Source organism: Microcaecilia unicolor, chromosome 3 (assembly GCF_901765095.1).
Source record: "Microcaecilia unicolor chromosome 3, aMicUni1.1, whole genome shotgun sequence".
NCBI lineage: Eukaryota > Metazoa > Chordata > Amphibia > Gymnophiona > Siphonopidae > Microcaecilia > Microcaecilia unicolor.
The window spans coordinates 487,585,799-487,602,503 of NC_044033.1; the positions used below are offsets into that span (position 1 = coordinate 487,585,799).

Below are 16,705 nucleotides of genomic sequence, written 5' to 3' on the forward strand. Positions count from 1 at the left end.
AGAGAGGGTCAGATGCTGGATGAAAGTAGAGGGGGGAGAGAAGGGCAGATGCTGGATAGAAGGGGGAAATGGGTGTATATATACACATACACACACACACCTGTGGTGTGTATACACACGTGTTTTTATTTTAACCTGGCAAGTGAAGAGAGCACATGCGTAGATGCTGGATAGAAGTGGGAAGGAAGGGATTTGATATACCCACCCTTTCTGTGTTACAATCAAAGCAAGCAACATATATATATATATATATATATATATATATATATATATATATATATATATATATATATATACACACACACACACACACACTATATACACATACATGCATATATACACACACCTATGGTGGGTAAACACATTTGGTTTTTTTTAAACCTGGGTATTTGCAGATGCTGAATGGAAGAGGGATAAAGAAAAAAAAAAGGCAGATCCTGATGGAAGAGGGAAAAGAATGTAGATGCTAGACTGTGGGGGAGGGAAGAAAGAGGGCAAATGCTGGATGGGGGAAGACAGAGTTAGTGAGATACTGGGGAAATAAGAGTAAATGAAGCAAGAGAGCTGAGGTGAGGGAAAAAGGTGACAAGCTGTAGGTAAACACAGTAAAATGAGGACATTTGAGGACTGGAGAGGAAGAAAGAATTAAATCTGGACAGAGGCAGAAAATAACTTGAAGAAAGCTGAAAGGGAAAAAAAAAAGAGAGAAAAATGGCGAACGACAGGAAATCCTGGCAAAAGAGTTGAGAGAAGACATTTCTGCACAGCCTTTACCAGCATGGCTAGACGTTCAATGTGATAAAACACACAAACAACTAATCTTTAATTACAATAGAATGAAGAAGAGTACTCACATTGACCTCCTGCGACCCACTTTATGCCAATCCACCAGAGGGTAAACATAGAACAGTGGTGATAGACATGTAAAAAACTGATCTGGTGGAATTTTTTCCTCAGGATGAAAAATACAGTGTCAAAGTACTCAACTCCTTTTGAGATATAGTACCACCACAATGCAGAGGCTATCTGTAAATGAAGAAAGTAAACAACTAGAACAAGTCCATGTGAAACATAAAAGGAGAAATGTAACTGTTTAGAAGTCAATATTCAAAAACAAAAAAAACTATCAACCAAACTTAAGAGATACTTTAAGGTCCCTAAACCAGAGACATCAAAATTTAGAACTGCTATTCATCTTCCTAGATTCAAACACCTAAGGGGGTCTTTTACTAAAGCTTAGCTGGGGTTATCTGCAGTAGGGCCCAAAGGAATTAAATGGGTCCTGCTGCAGATAACTCGAGCGAAGCTTTAGTAAAAGACCCCCTTAGTTAGGCATCTAGCGTTAGAATTCTGCATCAGGTGCCTAACTTCATTCCTTCAACCTGTCTCTGCCCACTTTTTAGGTGCCTAGCTTTAGGAACTCAGACAGGGAGAATCTTCCATCTTCCAAGCCTAGGCACCCCGATGCAGGAGCCTTCTCCAAATGATTTTCCTCTGCCTGCGCATCTGCCACCATGGCCGCACGAGGTGGTTGAGAAAAAATGGTGCCCGCCAAAGGGTGTGAAGATGAAAGGCCGGAGGCACCCGGCAAAACCAGCTGCAAATGATTTTCTTCCGTCTGCATGTCTGCAACCGCTGCCACACATGGGGAAGGGAAAAATGGCATCCCCCAAAGGGCATGAAGATGAAAGACCAGAGGTGCCCGACAAAACCAGCTCTGACATCTCCGCAAGCTCCCCCAACTCAGGCCTCGCTCTATTGTCCAACAGCAGAAGGGTTTTCGTGGAACCCTGGGCGCAAGCGGCACAAGCTCCCAACACTGCCCTCTGGCTCCTACAAGAGAAGCAGTGCTTAGTGGTTTCAGACGGTGTGGCCATAACGCAGCTCAGCCTGTCTGACACCAACTCCCCCTAGACAGCTGCGCTCCAAACTCCGGGTTTTCTTTTTTCAAACGCTTACAAGCTTAACAGCACTTCTCTTTTTTTGTTGGTTGGAGGCAGAAGAGAGAAGCAGAGAGAGATGTCAGGGCAAACAACCCAGGCAAGCACCGGGGGGCTGGCAGGGTAAGGGAAGAAAGGGATCTGACACCACCAGATGTACCCTTCTCCAAAGCTGGGAGATGGGCCAGGAGCCTAAATCAATACAAAGCTGCGAGTTATGATCCTCCACCTGCTAGAGAGAACTTCTGAGGTTCACTATATTCTCTCTATCTCCACTTGCTGGCAGAGGGACATAACCCATAAGTCTTTGGATCAATCTGTGGAACGCTATGGAATGTATATTAGGAAGAGACTTCAGTTTAACTGCGGAATCCTTACTGTAACCCACCAAGACCCAGAAAGAGAGATCATATTCATAAGGGCATAAACTTCCTTTTGAAACACCGGGGAGTACTGGACATGTGGGCACATCCTTCACCCCCAAGAGAGGGACTATACTTTTTATTCAACCCCACATAAGGTATATACTCGGCTTGATTATTTTTTACTGTCAATATCGATATTCTCCGGAGTGAACCAGTGGTGCAGGAGAAGCAGCCGTGACCGGACCCACGGGAACCAAAGGAGCAGGCACCGCTGAACCTGAAGCTTCAAGTGCAGTACAGTATTTGCAAGCGCCAGAGGCTCCGACCCCCCCCCCCCCCCCCCCCGATGCTGACACACTGAACATCTGTGCAGCTTTTCAGCCATTGGACTGCCCCGCGGGTCTTTTTAACAACGAACGGCTGCCGAACTGAAGTGCAAGGGAATCCCCACACAAACCGCGCTGAAAAGCTGCTTTGCAGTTCGCGCTTTGAGTCCTCTTTTGTAGTTTTTTTTTTTTTTGTTTTAAATCTGGGCTGCCTCTCCAAAAGCTGCAATACTCTCCTGCCGGAGACATTCAGCTCTCCCCAGCCCAAATTGTAAACAAAATCGCTGGGGGCTACAGGAGGAATTCTTTGGGGGAGGGACCCAGTTCCTCCGGGTGTTACACCCCATGGCTGACTGGAGTGTACACCGCACTCAGCCACAGAAAGCCAAACAAAAAAAAAAAAACCAGGAGCACAGAAGAAACCATCAACTAACCCCCCTCCCCCTTTTTTTTTTAATAGCTGAACTAGACAGGGAGAGACTAAAGGGTTCACCTTCTTCCACCTGCTGGAGACTGAGAATACTGAATCTAGGGCTAGATGGCCAGGACTCTTATTGGCTTCCTACAGTCAAAGTTCTCAAGTCTCCACCTGCTGGAAGGAGTGCATAACCCATCAGTCAGTTCCTGGACCAGTCCAGAGGAACGCTAAGGAAGATGTAGATTCCATTATTTAGATATCTGTTATATTGCTTCAAAGCTGATTCTCTACATCTCGGTTTATGCTGTTATGCTCCTATGATGTGCAGAATAAATCAACATTTAAAAGAAGTTTTTATTTTTCTTACATTTGTACCCCGCGCTTTCCCACTCATAGCAGGTTCAATGCGGCTTACATATTATACACAGGTACTTATTTGTAATGGAGGGTTAAGTGACTTGCCCAGAGTCACAAGGAGCTGCCTGTGCCTGCAGTGGGAATCGAACCCAGTTCCCCAGGACCAAAGTCCACCACTCTAACCACTAGGCCACTCCTCCACTTCAATTTCAAGATCCATTTACAAGGTTAGGATCTGGACCAACGGTTTTGCTTTGCATGTTTAAAAAAAATAAGTAAAAAAAATAGTAATAATAAAGCCTTGCAAAAAGGAATTTAGAATGGTAATGCTTTGATCGAGTCTAGTGCTGTTAGCACTGCAGACACATAAAATAGTATCATTGTTTTTATCTAATATGAAATCGTAATGCCAAATAGTAATAAAGGGAAAATTAGGTTCTTATCTTGGTAATTTTCTTTCCTTTAGTGATAGCAGATGAAGCCATTACGTATGGGTTGTGTCCATCAACCAGCAGGGGGAGATAGAGAGCACTCAACTTTTCACAGTGCCTCATGGCCGGCCAGCCAGCCAGCTCCACTGCCTCTTCAGTATTTGAAGCTTCCAAAGCAGTATGGCAAACCGCAATGGGAATAACATGAATTTTCCTCACAGCGAACGATGGCCCCTTAACAAGGGCATGAACTCAAAAGGAGGGAATGAACACATCCTCCTGGAGGGAATAAACTCATCCTCCAAAACGTAAACTGGAGGGAATGGACTCATCCTCCTATAAGGGAACATGAATCCTGAAGACTGTTTTCCAACTTTCTCCCAAGGAAGGAACTTCAGGAAACAAGAACAGAACCTGAAACAGATTCACAGCATACAGACAATCATACAGGGAGGGCTCATAGCTTCATCTGCTATGACTAAAGGAAAGAAAATTACCAAGGTAAGAACCTAATTTTCCCTTCCTTGTCATCAAGCAGATGAAGCCATTACGTATGGGATGTAACAAAGCAATCCCTATATAGGGTGGGAAAAGGTCACACCAAGCGCTAGCACTTGTGCTCCAAAACGCGCATCCCTCCTAGAAGCCACATCCAGCCTGTAATGTCGGGCAAAAAAGAGCTTAGAAGCCCATGTTGCTGCACTGCATATCTCTTGACATGAGAGTGCTCCAGTTTCAGCCCAAGAGGAAGAAATCGCTCTGGTAGAATGCGCCTTAAAGGCTACAGGCGGAGACCGGCCGGCAAGCAGATAAGCTGAAAAGAGTTTCTTTGAGCCAGCAGGCAATAGTGGCTTTAGACGCTGGAGACCCTCTGCGAGGACCTGATAGCAAAACAAACAGATGATCATAGATCCTGAAAGAGATAGTAACTCGCAGATACTGCAGCAGAGTCCTGCGCACATACAACAGGTACAACTGTCCAAAAGATTCTGGAAACTCCTCCTTATCAAAGGAGGGCAAGAAAATAGGCTGGTTTAGGTGAAACACTGAAACCACCTTAGACATGAAGGAAGGCACGGTCCGAACCGTGACCCCGGACTCTGAGAATTGCAGAAATGGGTCTCTACAGGACAGCGCCTGGAGCTCTGACACCCGTCTCGCCGAAGTAATGGCCACAAGAAAAACGGCCTTTAGTGTCAAATCTTTCTCCAATGCTCGCCGAAGCGGCTCAAAAGGAGAAGCCTGCAGGGCCTTCAAAACTAGCCCCAGGTTCCAAGCTAGACAGGGTGCGCGCACGGAAGGCCGGAGCCGAAGCACCCCACTAAGAAACCATGCCACATCTGGATGAGCAGCTAAAGACACGCCTTCAACCTTACCACAAAGGGAGGCCAATGCTGCCACTTGCACCCGCAGGGAATTATAGGCCAAGCCTATTTGTACACCATCCTGCAAAAAGTCCAGAATCGGCGAGACAGGAGCCCGCATGGGTGTGATCGCTTTGAAGCACACCAATACTCAAACTGGCGCCAAATCCTGGCATAAGCCATGGAAGTGGAATGCTTGCAGGCCTGCAGGAGAGTGGAAATGACTGTGTTTGAATAGCCTTTGTCCCTCAACTGCGCCCTCTCAATCGCCATGCCATAAGACCAAAGCGGCAGGCATCCTCCATGGCTACCGGGCCCTGTGACAACAGGTTCGGTACCAGAGGTAAAGAAAGGGGAGCCTCCACTAGCATCTGTCGGAGGTCCGCATACCAAGGCCTCCTGGGCCAATCCGGGGCGATGAGGACCACTTCTCCTGGATGCAGCCGAATCCGCAGGAGCACGCGCTCTATCAAGGGCCACGGAGGGAACACATATAGTAGGCCCGGAGGCCAGGGCTGAGTCAAGGCATCCAACCCTGCCGAGCGAGGATCTTTCCGTCTGCTGAAGAAGCACGGGACTTTGGCATTTGAACTTGTCGCCATTAGATCCATCACGGGCTTGCCCCATTTGGCACATATCTGCAGGAATACTTTGTCTGCTAGTTCCCATTCTGCTGGATCTGCCTGCTTAGATAATCGGCTTGCATGTTGCTCTGACCTGCAAAGTGAGCTGCCGACAGAAACTGAAGATGCAGCTCGGCCCAGTGGCAAATCTGTTCGGCCTGCGCGGCCAGTGCTCTGCACTGAGTGCCGCCTTGTCGATTTATGTAGGCCACTGCTGTCGTGTTGTCCGACATCACTCTGACAGCCAATCCTTCCAGGGTCACTTGAAAGGCCAGAAGCGCCTGAAACACCGCTTTCAACTCCAGGCGGTTGGTGGACCACTCCGAATCCTCGGGTGTCCATAGACCCTGGGCATGTGCGCCCCAGCCCTTCAGGCTGGCATCTGTCACTACTAGACACCAATCGGGGAGCACCAGCAGCATTCCTCGCCGCAGCATGCTGTCTGAGAGCCACCACTCCATGCTGAGTCGGGCCGCAGGGAGCCAAGAAAGTCTGCATTGATAATCCTGAGAAACTGGAGACCATCTTTGAAGTAGGGAATACTGTAGAGATCTCAGGTGCGCTCTCGCCCAGGGCACCACTTCCAATGTGGCTGTCATCGATCCCAGCAGCTGGACAATGTCCCAAGCTCGCGGGCGGGGCATCCTCAGGAGCAGACGGATCTGATTCTGAAGCTTGCACCGCCTTAGCTCGGGTAGGTATACATAGCCCGAGTCTGTGTCGAACCTGGCCCCCAAATATTCTAGAGATTGCGAGGGGGTCAGGTGACTTTTGGCCATATTGATGACCCAGCCTAGAGATTGAAGTACTGAGACCACTCTGGCTGTAGCTTGATAGTTCTCTGTTACAGAGTCTGCTCTGATGAGCCAGTCGTCTAGGTACGGGTGAACCCTGATACCTTCTCGCCTGAGCAAAGCAGCTACTACCACCATTACCTTCGAAAAGGTTCGGGGAGCTGTAGCGAGGCCAAAAGGCAAGGCCCGGAACTGGAAATGTTTTCCCAACACCGCAAACCTCAGAAACTTCTGGTGCGGGGGCCAAATTGGTATGTGCAAGTAAGCTTCTTTCAGGTCTAGAGACGTGAGAAACTCTCCTGGCTGTACTGCAGCAATGACGGAGCGCAGGGTTTCCATGTGGAAATGCCGCACTCTTAAGGACTTGTTTAGCTCTTTTAAGTCCAGAATAGGGCGAAAAGACCCACCTTTTCGCGGCACCACAAAGTAGATGGAGTATCGGCCGCAGCTGTGTTCGGCGGGAGGTACCGGGGACACGGCCCCTAACTGAATCAGACCTTGCAAAGTCTCCACTACCGCCGCCCGTTTGGCGGCAGAACCGCATCGGGACTCCACAAACACATCTCTTACTGGGGCGTTGAATTCTATTCTGTAGCCATCTCTGATCAGGTCCAGAACCCACTGATCTGAGGAAATATTGGCCCACTCCTCGGCAAAGATGTCCTCCGATGACAGAAAGTGAGGAGGGGGCCGGCGCACCATCATTGAGAGGGTCGCCCCTGAACTCCAGGCCTAGAGCCGGTGGCTGCGGAACGCTTGTCCGAGCGAAAGGAGTTCCTCTGCTGAAAAACGGGCACGAGAAGTGAACCCAGCAGAACGCCCCCCACATCCAAGAAGGGCTCTGCTCCATCTCTGGGCTGTTCCACTGCCTGTTGCAACCACGCCAGGCAGTCTCTAGCAGCATAACAACTGCATGCAGACGCCCGAACAGTAAGACCTGCAATTTCAAAGGACCGTTTAAGTGCTGCTTCCAGCCTACGGTCTTGTATATCCTTCAGGGCAACTCCTCCTTCCACAGGGAGGGTAGTTCTCTTTGTCACCGCAGTGACTAGGGCATCTACTTTAGGCATTGCAAAGCGAGCCAAATGCTCCTCACGAAGAGGGTATAATTGCCCCATAGCCCTGGAAACATTCAAAGGTCCCTCGGGGTCAGCCCACTGAGCGGAAATAAGCTCTTGGATGGAGTCATGCAAAGGAAAGGCTCGAGCAGGCTTTTTGGTACTTGCCATCCTCAGATTTCCAGAGGAGGCCACGCCACTCCCAGGATCTTCAATAGAGAGGACCTGTAAGAAAATCTGAAATAAGCGCTGGCAGCTCATCACGGTGGAAAATACTCACCGTGGAGGGATCATCCAGATCCTGTGGTAATTCTGCACCTGACTCTGGCTCCTCAGACCACGAAGGCCTGCCAGAACTCTCCGAATTCTCACAGCCCGACCACGGGGGGGGGGGGGGGGGGGGGGGGGGGGAGGTGCACCACAATCTGAAGGGGAATTAGCCCTTCTATGCTTTTCTTTATGCCAATTATCAGGGAAAATAGCCTCAGCGGACAGTCCCAGGCCAGAATCCACCGGGTGGGGGGGGGGGGGGGGGGGGGAGACGACAATAGAAGGTGCCTCAGACAACCCTTGAGGGAGAGTTCTTTTCAGCATGTATGCTTTATGCAATAATAACACAAAATCAGGGGAGAAAAACTCGCCCTGGGCACCCAGATCCCTGGGGCTAGCCGCTCCCTGAATAGCCTCAATTGGAGGTCCCCCCCCCCCGGGCTCAGGGCTCCCCGTCTCTACGGAGGCCGCGCCATGCAGAGAATTCAAAATGGCGTCCGCTGCCAGCTCTGAGCAGGAAGAATCATCGCTCGCCATACTCGGGCCGGTTCTTGCACCTGTACAGCACGATTTACAGAGCCCCGCTGCTGATTTGCGCTTGCCACACCGGGAACAGCGCTTTACATTCTCTGCAGCCATCGCCGAAAACGGCGGGAAAATTCAAAATGGCGGTTTCGCGTCAAAAACGCCCCGATCGCGGGCCCACCCCGAAGGAGTTAGAAAACACTCTTACCTCACCGGACCGAGTATCACAGCTCCGGTCCCATAGAAGAATCAAAGGAAAACCTCTGTTCCATTTTTTTTTTTTTTAACGCTGTGAGGAAAGCAGAGGTAATAAGAACTCCGGAGGCTCAGATGAGTGGGAAAGGCAGGGAAAGGCGAACCAATGTGCCTGCATCCACTGAGTGGGAAAGGACAGGGAAAAGCAAGCTAATATGTCCACATCCACGGGGGCATGGGTAAGGCAGGGAAAGGGCTAACCTATGTGCCTTCAAAGTGAAGCTGCTATAGCCTCTAACACCCCGGCTAACAACTGGCAAGCCAGGAGCCACCCCCAGGCAGATTTCTGATGGAGCTTGAAGAAGCTGCAGCCACCCTGCTTGGGGAGATAGAGAATACTGAAGAGGCAGTGGAGCTGGCTGGCCATGAGGCACTGTGAAAAGTTGAGTGCTCTCCATCTCCCCCTGCTGGTTGATGGACACAACCCATATGTAATGGCTTCATCTGCTTGATGACAAGGAATAATAATTTAACACATGAGAGGTATTTAATACCTTCTCCTGTTAGTGACTCTAGCCTTTATTTTCAATAATATTGGACAAAACCAGGCAGTAGCATTTTAAGGATTTGTGATTATAAAGAGTCATTTTCTTCTTTGCTTTCACTTGCCAGGTATAAGTGGCATTGTCTTGATGCTTCAGCGCATTTGTTTTGATGTATTTCGATTTAAGGACAATGAACTAAACACACTTGGGATTCAACTTCTAAAAATTATCCTAAATGGGCTTGCCTCTTGCTCTAAACCAGTCCACGACTAGTTAAGCACTGATCTTAGGTATATAAGCATCTCTTCTGATTTCTTAACACACGGAAGGCAAACAATTTATACATTGCAGTAAAATGCACACGCACTTACCCCTTAGCAGCAGTAACTTATTCAAAAGTTAAGACTCACCCTGACTTCATGCTCATTATCTGAATAATCCACAGTCTGGCAGATGTAGCTGTATCCTGCAGCTCTGGCTCCCAAGAAAAGCTGGAAAAAAAATCAACCACAATATTAAATGTATCTATTAGATTGTAAGCTCTTTGAGCAGGGACTGTCTTTCTTCTATGTTTGTGCAGCGCTGCTTATGCCTTGTAGCGCTATAGAAATGCTAAATAGTAGTAGTAATCTATTATCACATAAGTGAAAAAGCTGCAGTACTTAACAGCATCACTTAATCAACACTGTCAGAACATATAGGTATTTAAGCAGCACTGCTTTGTTCCATTATTAGCAGATATTCACAACACACAACTTTTCAATGTTAGAAAAAGAAAATATAAAAGAACAACATACTATTTTAACACAGCTCCAACAGAAGGTTCTACTAAATGTGGGACAGGAAGTCAGCTTTCCCTCCTTATTCAATACGGAAACTGACGGAAGGACACAGCATGACTGCCCTGGGATGGTGAGCACATGTTAGCATACAGTTCCACTTTCACTATAACCTTTCCTAAGGCTCTCTGTTCAATAGAATGACATCCTCGTCCCACACACACAATTGTATTTCAGGAATACTGCTCACAAACAATATTCTTGAAATTAATATTTTGGATTTTCGCAGAAATTTGGATTTAACATGTTTCTTCTGCAGCTAGCTTCAAAGATCAGATGTGCTACAGCAAAAGAGATTCAGGTTCGGACCTCCAGGGCACACTGTACACCTCCGAGGAGGAATCCTAGGGGATCTCAGGCCACCAACACGTCATGTGGAGACAATGACTAAAGGGGATTTATAAAATTCAAAAACACAGTAGTATAGTGTACGCATCAATATAGAAGACTGTACTTTTGACATGTTTTGCTAAATTACAACCATGGTTTTCAAGTTCTATGGCACAGGATCTGGGCACCTGCTACTTTTCATTTACATATTGATGTCATGTTTCATAATGTCAACATATCAAACATATAAACGGCGAGTGACCAACTCACTCGCAAATGCGCAGTAGAGACTTCCCTCTCTGTCCCGCCGACGCGTCAATACGTGATGATGAGGGCGGGACAGAGAGGGAAACTGCGCCGCCGAGGTTACCGCACCCGCCCACCCGAGGTCACCGCTACTGTTACCCCCCCCACACACACACCCGGCCCGGGCCCTCTCTCCGCTACTAAACTTACACATCCATTCGCCGGAACGCAGCATGCACATCAGCTGAGCTGCCATCGGCCTTCCTTCCCTGCCTGTGTCCCGCCCTCGTTGACGTTACGTCACAGGAGGGCGGGACACAGGCAGAGAAGGAAGGGCCGACGGCAGCTCAGCTGATGTGCGTGCTGCGTTCCGGCAAATGGATGTGTAAGTTTAGTAGCGGAGAGAGAAAGGGCCCGGGCCGGGTGGAGGGATGGCGGCGACTCCGGGGGGGGGGGGGGGGGGACGGTAGCGGTGGTGACCCCGCGGGGAGGGAGGGGGAAGGAAGGAAAAACCCAATACGGGCTCAACTGCTAGTCAAACATATAAATGGCGAGTGACCGTACTCACTTGCAAATGCGCAGTAGAGACTTCCCTCTCTGTCCCGCCCCCGCGTCAATACGTGATGACAGGGGCGGGACAGAGAGGGAAACTGCGCGAAGCCGCCGACGTCGCTACCGCTCCCCCCGAGGTCGCTGCCACCACTGCCCCCCTCCACCCGGCCCGAGCACTCTCTTCGGTATTGAACTTACATTGGCGAAACGCAGGCAGCACGCAGATCAGCTGAGCTCCCGTCACCCTTTCTTCCTTGCCTGTGTCCCGCCCTCACCAACGTTACGTCACACGAGGGCGGGACACAGGCAGAGAAGGAAGGCCGACGGGAGCTCAGCTGATCTGTGTGCTGCCTGCGTTTCGCCAATGTAAGTTCAATACCGAAGAGAGGGCTCGGGTGCAGGGGTGGTGGTGGCGACTCCAGGGGGGGGCGGTAGCGGGGAGGGGGCCTTGCCAAAACCCCATACTAGCCCATTTTAACGGGCTCAACGCCTAGTTGTTACAGAAACAGACAACGTCCAAAGGTCTGCAATGTCACGACAGATTTAGTGATACACAGACGATTCCAAATGAAATTGTTTTTTTAAAAAAAAGCGTTATAAAAGATGAATAAAGCTACATGTTTAAAAAATGAAGAACAAATAGCAAGTTACCCTTTCAAGTAGTATAAAGACAAGCAGACCAGCAGTCTAGAAAGGTGTGTAGTTTTTTAAAAACAATCACCCAACATGGCCACATTTTGGCTGAAGGTTGAATCAGAGGTAGAAACTAAATGTACAAACAATCAGATTAAAATCATATAAATAATTAAAAAATAATATAAATCATAAAACCTGGCCTTAAAATTAAAAGTTTCAAATTTAAAAATATCGTATATAGGACTTCAAAACCAAATGAATAAAATCATACTTAATGAGACAGACAATAACTATTAGAATTAAGCATAACAGCAGTGAACCAACTCAAACAAAAATAAAACATATCATTTTGGATCACAGCACCTATATTACTGTTGAGGTTAATATAGATACTGTGCACCAAAATGATATGTTTTATTTTTGTTTGAGTTGGTTCACTGCTGTTATGCTTAATTCTAATAGTTATTGTCTGTCTCATTAAGTATGATTTTATATTCATTTGGTTTTGAAGTCCTACTTTTTTTTTTTTAATTTGAAGCTTTTATTTTTAAGGATAAGTTTCATGATTTTTATCATTTGTATGATTTGAATTTGATTGTTTGTACATTACTTTCTATCCTTGGCGCAGCCTGCAGGCAAAACGTGGCTACGTCGAGTGATTGCTTTTAATAAAGCTGCACACCTTGCCAGATACTTGTCTTTCTACTACCATGCTTAGGCTGTGGATCATCGCCTCTCTTTTCTGCTAAGTTACACTTTCAATACTTCAAAAGCTCAGAGATGTAGACAGACCAAATTGTCACACTTAGGGCCCTGTTTTCTAAGATGCGCTAGAGTTTATAGTACGTGCTAAAAATTAGCGCACGCTAACCGTGTAGACACCCATAGGAATATTATGGACGCCTACATAGTTAGCAGGCATAAACACTAACACACCTCTAGCATGGCTTAGTAAACAGGGCCCCAAATAAACTCTGAAGTCAATCATAAAATAATAGGAGATATGAAAAACCTTATTTCACAATCAATCCATAAAAAGAAGGAAAAAGACCTCAGAAAACTTTTAAGACAGACTAAAATTAATGTCTGCTCTTCAGCTGTTCCACATCTCATGCACCAGTCCAAAAAAAAAAATCCTAATTCTTTTTATTTTTTGCTAGTGATTCAAAGTAAAAAGTTATGGTAAAGATCTTGAATTTAAATCAAAATCTTGAGAGCCACTAATTTCTTATAAGCATAGGTTTATCTTATTTAATCCATTGGCTTCCTCAGGGGTATTTATGCTGCATGCTGTTTTGCTCTCAATCTCGTTATTCTGTAGATGATTCACAGAGCTACCTTTAGTTATGACCAAAAGCACCACACTTGAAACCAATCAGTGTTATACAAAAAGGAGTTTGTATCTCTGATCTATAAATTTGCGTCCATAGCCAAGAGTTTGAAGCTTTGCCTCAGACTCAACAGAGCCAGGATCAAAGTGATCGTCATTTGGGGAACCAGGAGATGCATTCCTGATTATGGGTCTCTCCTGACTGATTATGTTTTAGTTATAGTGATTATTTTGTTCCTTCCATCATGCATTTGATATAGGGGTCATGTGATATAATCAAAACGGTTTACAATTATAATGTGCTTACACTTGTAAAAATTCCTACAGTGTCTACTCATATTTAGGGAAGGGAAAGGGAAATGGGACTTTATATACTGCCTTTGTGAGGTTTTTTGCAACTACATTCAAAGCGGTTTACATTTATTCAGGTACTTATTTTGTACCAGGGCAATGAAGGGTTAAGTGACTTGCCCAGAGTCACAAGGAGCTGCAGTGGAAATCGAACTCAATTCCCCAGGATCAAAGCCCACTGCACTAACCACTAGGCTACTCCTCCACTCACAAATATCACACACTATTCAGACTATCACATGGACAGAGAAGACTGGTATTCAAGATTGCTAACACCTTGACTTTCAAAGTTAGGGGGAAAGGGCAAAGGGGATGGACTTGATATACCATCTTTCAGTGATTTACAATCAAAGTACATAAGTAATGCCACACTGGGAAAAGACCAAAGGTCCATCGAGCCCAGCATCCTGTCCACGACAGCGGCCAATCCAGGCCAAGGGCACCTGGCGAGCTTCCCAAACGTACAAACATTCTATACATGTTATTCCTGGGATTGTGGATTTTTCCCAAGTCCATTTAGTTGTGGTTTATGGACTTGTCCTTTAGGAAAGCGGGATATATATTTTATACAGGTTCTCAATTTGTACCTAGGTAAATGGAGAGTTAAGTAAATTACAAGGAGCAGCAGAGGGAATTTTTACCCCAGTTCCCCTGGTTCTTAGCCGCTGCACTAACCATTACGCTACTCCTCTACTCTGTTTGCAAGGAGAAAAAGACCTGTTAAAACCTAAGCTTTAAAATGATCATAAATTACATTTACAAAAGTTTGAGTAAGCAAGACCTGTCAAATCCCAAAAGCAAAATATAGAACATGATGGTAGATAAAGACCACAGAGCTAATCCGGTGTAGCCAGCACACCACATACTCAGCTCTTCAATCCCCTTGTTCTCCCCATGCTTTCTTGAATTCAGACAGTCCTCGTCTCCACCACCCTAGCTGTAAAGAAATATTTCCTTAGATTACTCTCCCTTTCATTCTCATTATGTGATCCCTCGTTCCAAAACCTCCTTTCAGCTGAGAAGCCCTGCTCCTGTGCATTTTTATCTCGAAGCTATTTCAATGCCTTTACCATCTCTCTCCTCGCTCACTTTTTCTTCCAGTTTATAAATCCTGAGATCTTTAAGCCCGTCCCCCTTTCTGAGGAAGACCACTGACCATTTTAGTAGTTGCCCTCTGAACTCTATCGTTCATATCCTTTTGAAGGTGTAATCTCCATATTCATATACAGTACACTAAAATAGGTCTCACCAGAGACTTTTACAGAGGTCGTTACTCCTTTTAATTTCTGGCTATTCCTCTCCTTATATTTAATAACATTAGATGGATCACCCTTACATTATATTTTTATTTTGTGCACAAAACTTCACCACCTATATTGTGCATTGGTGGGGGGGGTTGTTTAAAAAAATTGTTTTTGTTAGTTCACTACCATGCATAAATATTGGCAATGAATGATTCCTGTGTGTTTAAGCTCACACAACATTTGCCTTGACAGGACAATATATTACCTTGGTAATTTGTACATCTCTGAATTGCAACAAAGTACAATAAACTCAAGACTAACCTCTTTGAAGATAAAGAAGTTCAGTATAACCATTCCAAAATTGTAGACAATCAGTATGAAGCGCAGCTGGATAGGTTCTCTATTCTTCATCCATTTGGGACCCAGCCATATTAGGAGGAGATAAAGAGTGCTTATAGCCAGCGTAGGCAACGGAGACTGCATCAACGGCCAATTCACAACACGTTTGTCTGGGCAAATTACAACACACTATTAATAGTTGCTACAGGAATTATAACATAGTAGATGACGGCAGAAAAAGACCTGCACGGTCCATCCAGTCTGCCCAACAACATAAATTCATATGTGCTACTTTTTATTTGTACCTGTCCTCCTCAGGGCACAGACCGTATAAGTCTGGCCAGCACTATCCCCGCCTCCCAACCACCAGCCCCGCCTCCCACCACCAGCTCTGGCACAGACCGTATAAGTCTGCCCAGCACTATCCCCGCCTCCCAACCACCAGTCCCGCCTCCCACCACCGTAATGCATTAACAAACATTACACCTGATGCTTTGCAAATTATGGTATGTGCAATTCCACTGTTTTAATGCTGGTAATGCAGCGTGCTAAAAGAAACCTGTTAAAGCTACATAGGGACAGCTGACATGTGCCCCTTTGACAAATACAAACAACAATTTTCAGAGAAAGGGCAGCAACAGTGAGTAACAATGGTCTAGCCTCCAGACCATCAGGAGTACTGATGCATATATCTGTTAATAGCACAAACAACAGAAGGCACGCTGAAGCAGCAGAATATGTATGATGGATGTGCTGTACAAAACGGCAGAAGTGGAAAGGAAGATGGTAGCACCCCCTCTATAACAGCATGAGTCCTGAGGATGTAAGGCTTAGGATACAGTGATAGTCTAACAAAATCCCTCCCTTCCACACAGTCCAGCAAGGCTCGGAACATAAAATCTTGCAGCCTTACCTATCACGTACCAGGGTCTACCTGAAACAGTGCAGGCTGAGGACTATATGTGTTCAAATGGAAGAGAATTTGTTTAAGACAGAGGTTTTCAACCCAATCCTTGACACACCCAGCCAGTCGGGGTTTTCAGGATATCCCCGACCAGCTGGGTCTCCCCCGAGGACTGGGTTGAAAACCTCCGTTTTTAAGCATTTTTTTAATTATCTGTCTTTTCAAAAGATTTCCTCAAAGTAGGAAAACAGTAACAAAATCAGAAACAAATAAAAACCAAACAACAAACAAGTAACAACCAAAATACTAAATTAGGGCAAACAATTAAAAACAAATATAAAAAGAAAAAGCATATCTGAGTGCTGGAGGTTTCCCATTAATTATTATACAACTGAAGCAGATGTTTTCAGAGCACACACAATAATTCAGTGTTGAAAGAGGCATGTGAACAAGTGGTTTGAGGGGGAATGTCCACAACTTTTTCCAGAGTATGAGCTCCTCTCAGCACTTATCCTCATAACATATCCTTAAAGAGATAAACAACATGTTCCTAAAAGACTGATGTGATTACTTTTGGACCTAGCAGCACAAATCATTTCTTCTAATATTCAGAGGTGGCCAATGCACAACTTTTGGCTACACACCTTGATATCCAGCCAAAATAGTTATGCATTCAGGAGACATTACAGAGAGGGCAAGAGCAAAAAAAACATACAGATTAGC

The 16,705-nt window shown here is 46.0% G+C and overlaps 1 protein-coding gene across 2 annotated transcripts in view; it reads right to left on the reverse strand.

The window, feature by feature from the left end:
- ELOVL4 (ELOVL fatty acid elongase 4) overlaps nucleotides 1-16,705 on the reverse strand; it is a 35,696-nt gene that overhangs the window by 7,506 nt on the left and 11,485 nt on the right. For both annotated transcript variants that reach the window (XM_030195632.1, XM_030195631.1), the window contains exons 2-4: nucleotides 15,061-15,248; nucleotides 9,622-9,702; nucleotides 855-1,026 (exon numbers count right to left, since the gene is read on the reverse strand). In XM_030195632.1, the coding sequence (XP_030051492.1) occupies nucleotides 855-1,026; nucleotides 9,622-9,702; nucleotides 15,061-15,248 (441 nt within the window). The remainder of the gene's footprint in view (nucleotides 1-854; nucleotides 1,027-9,621; nucleotides 9,703-15,060; nucleotides 15,249-16,705) is intronic.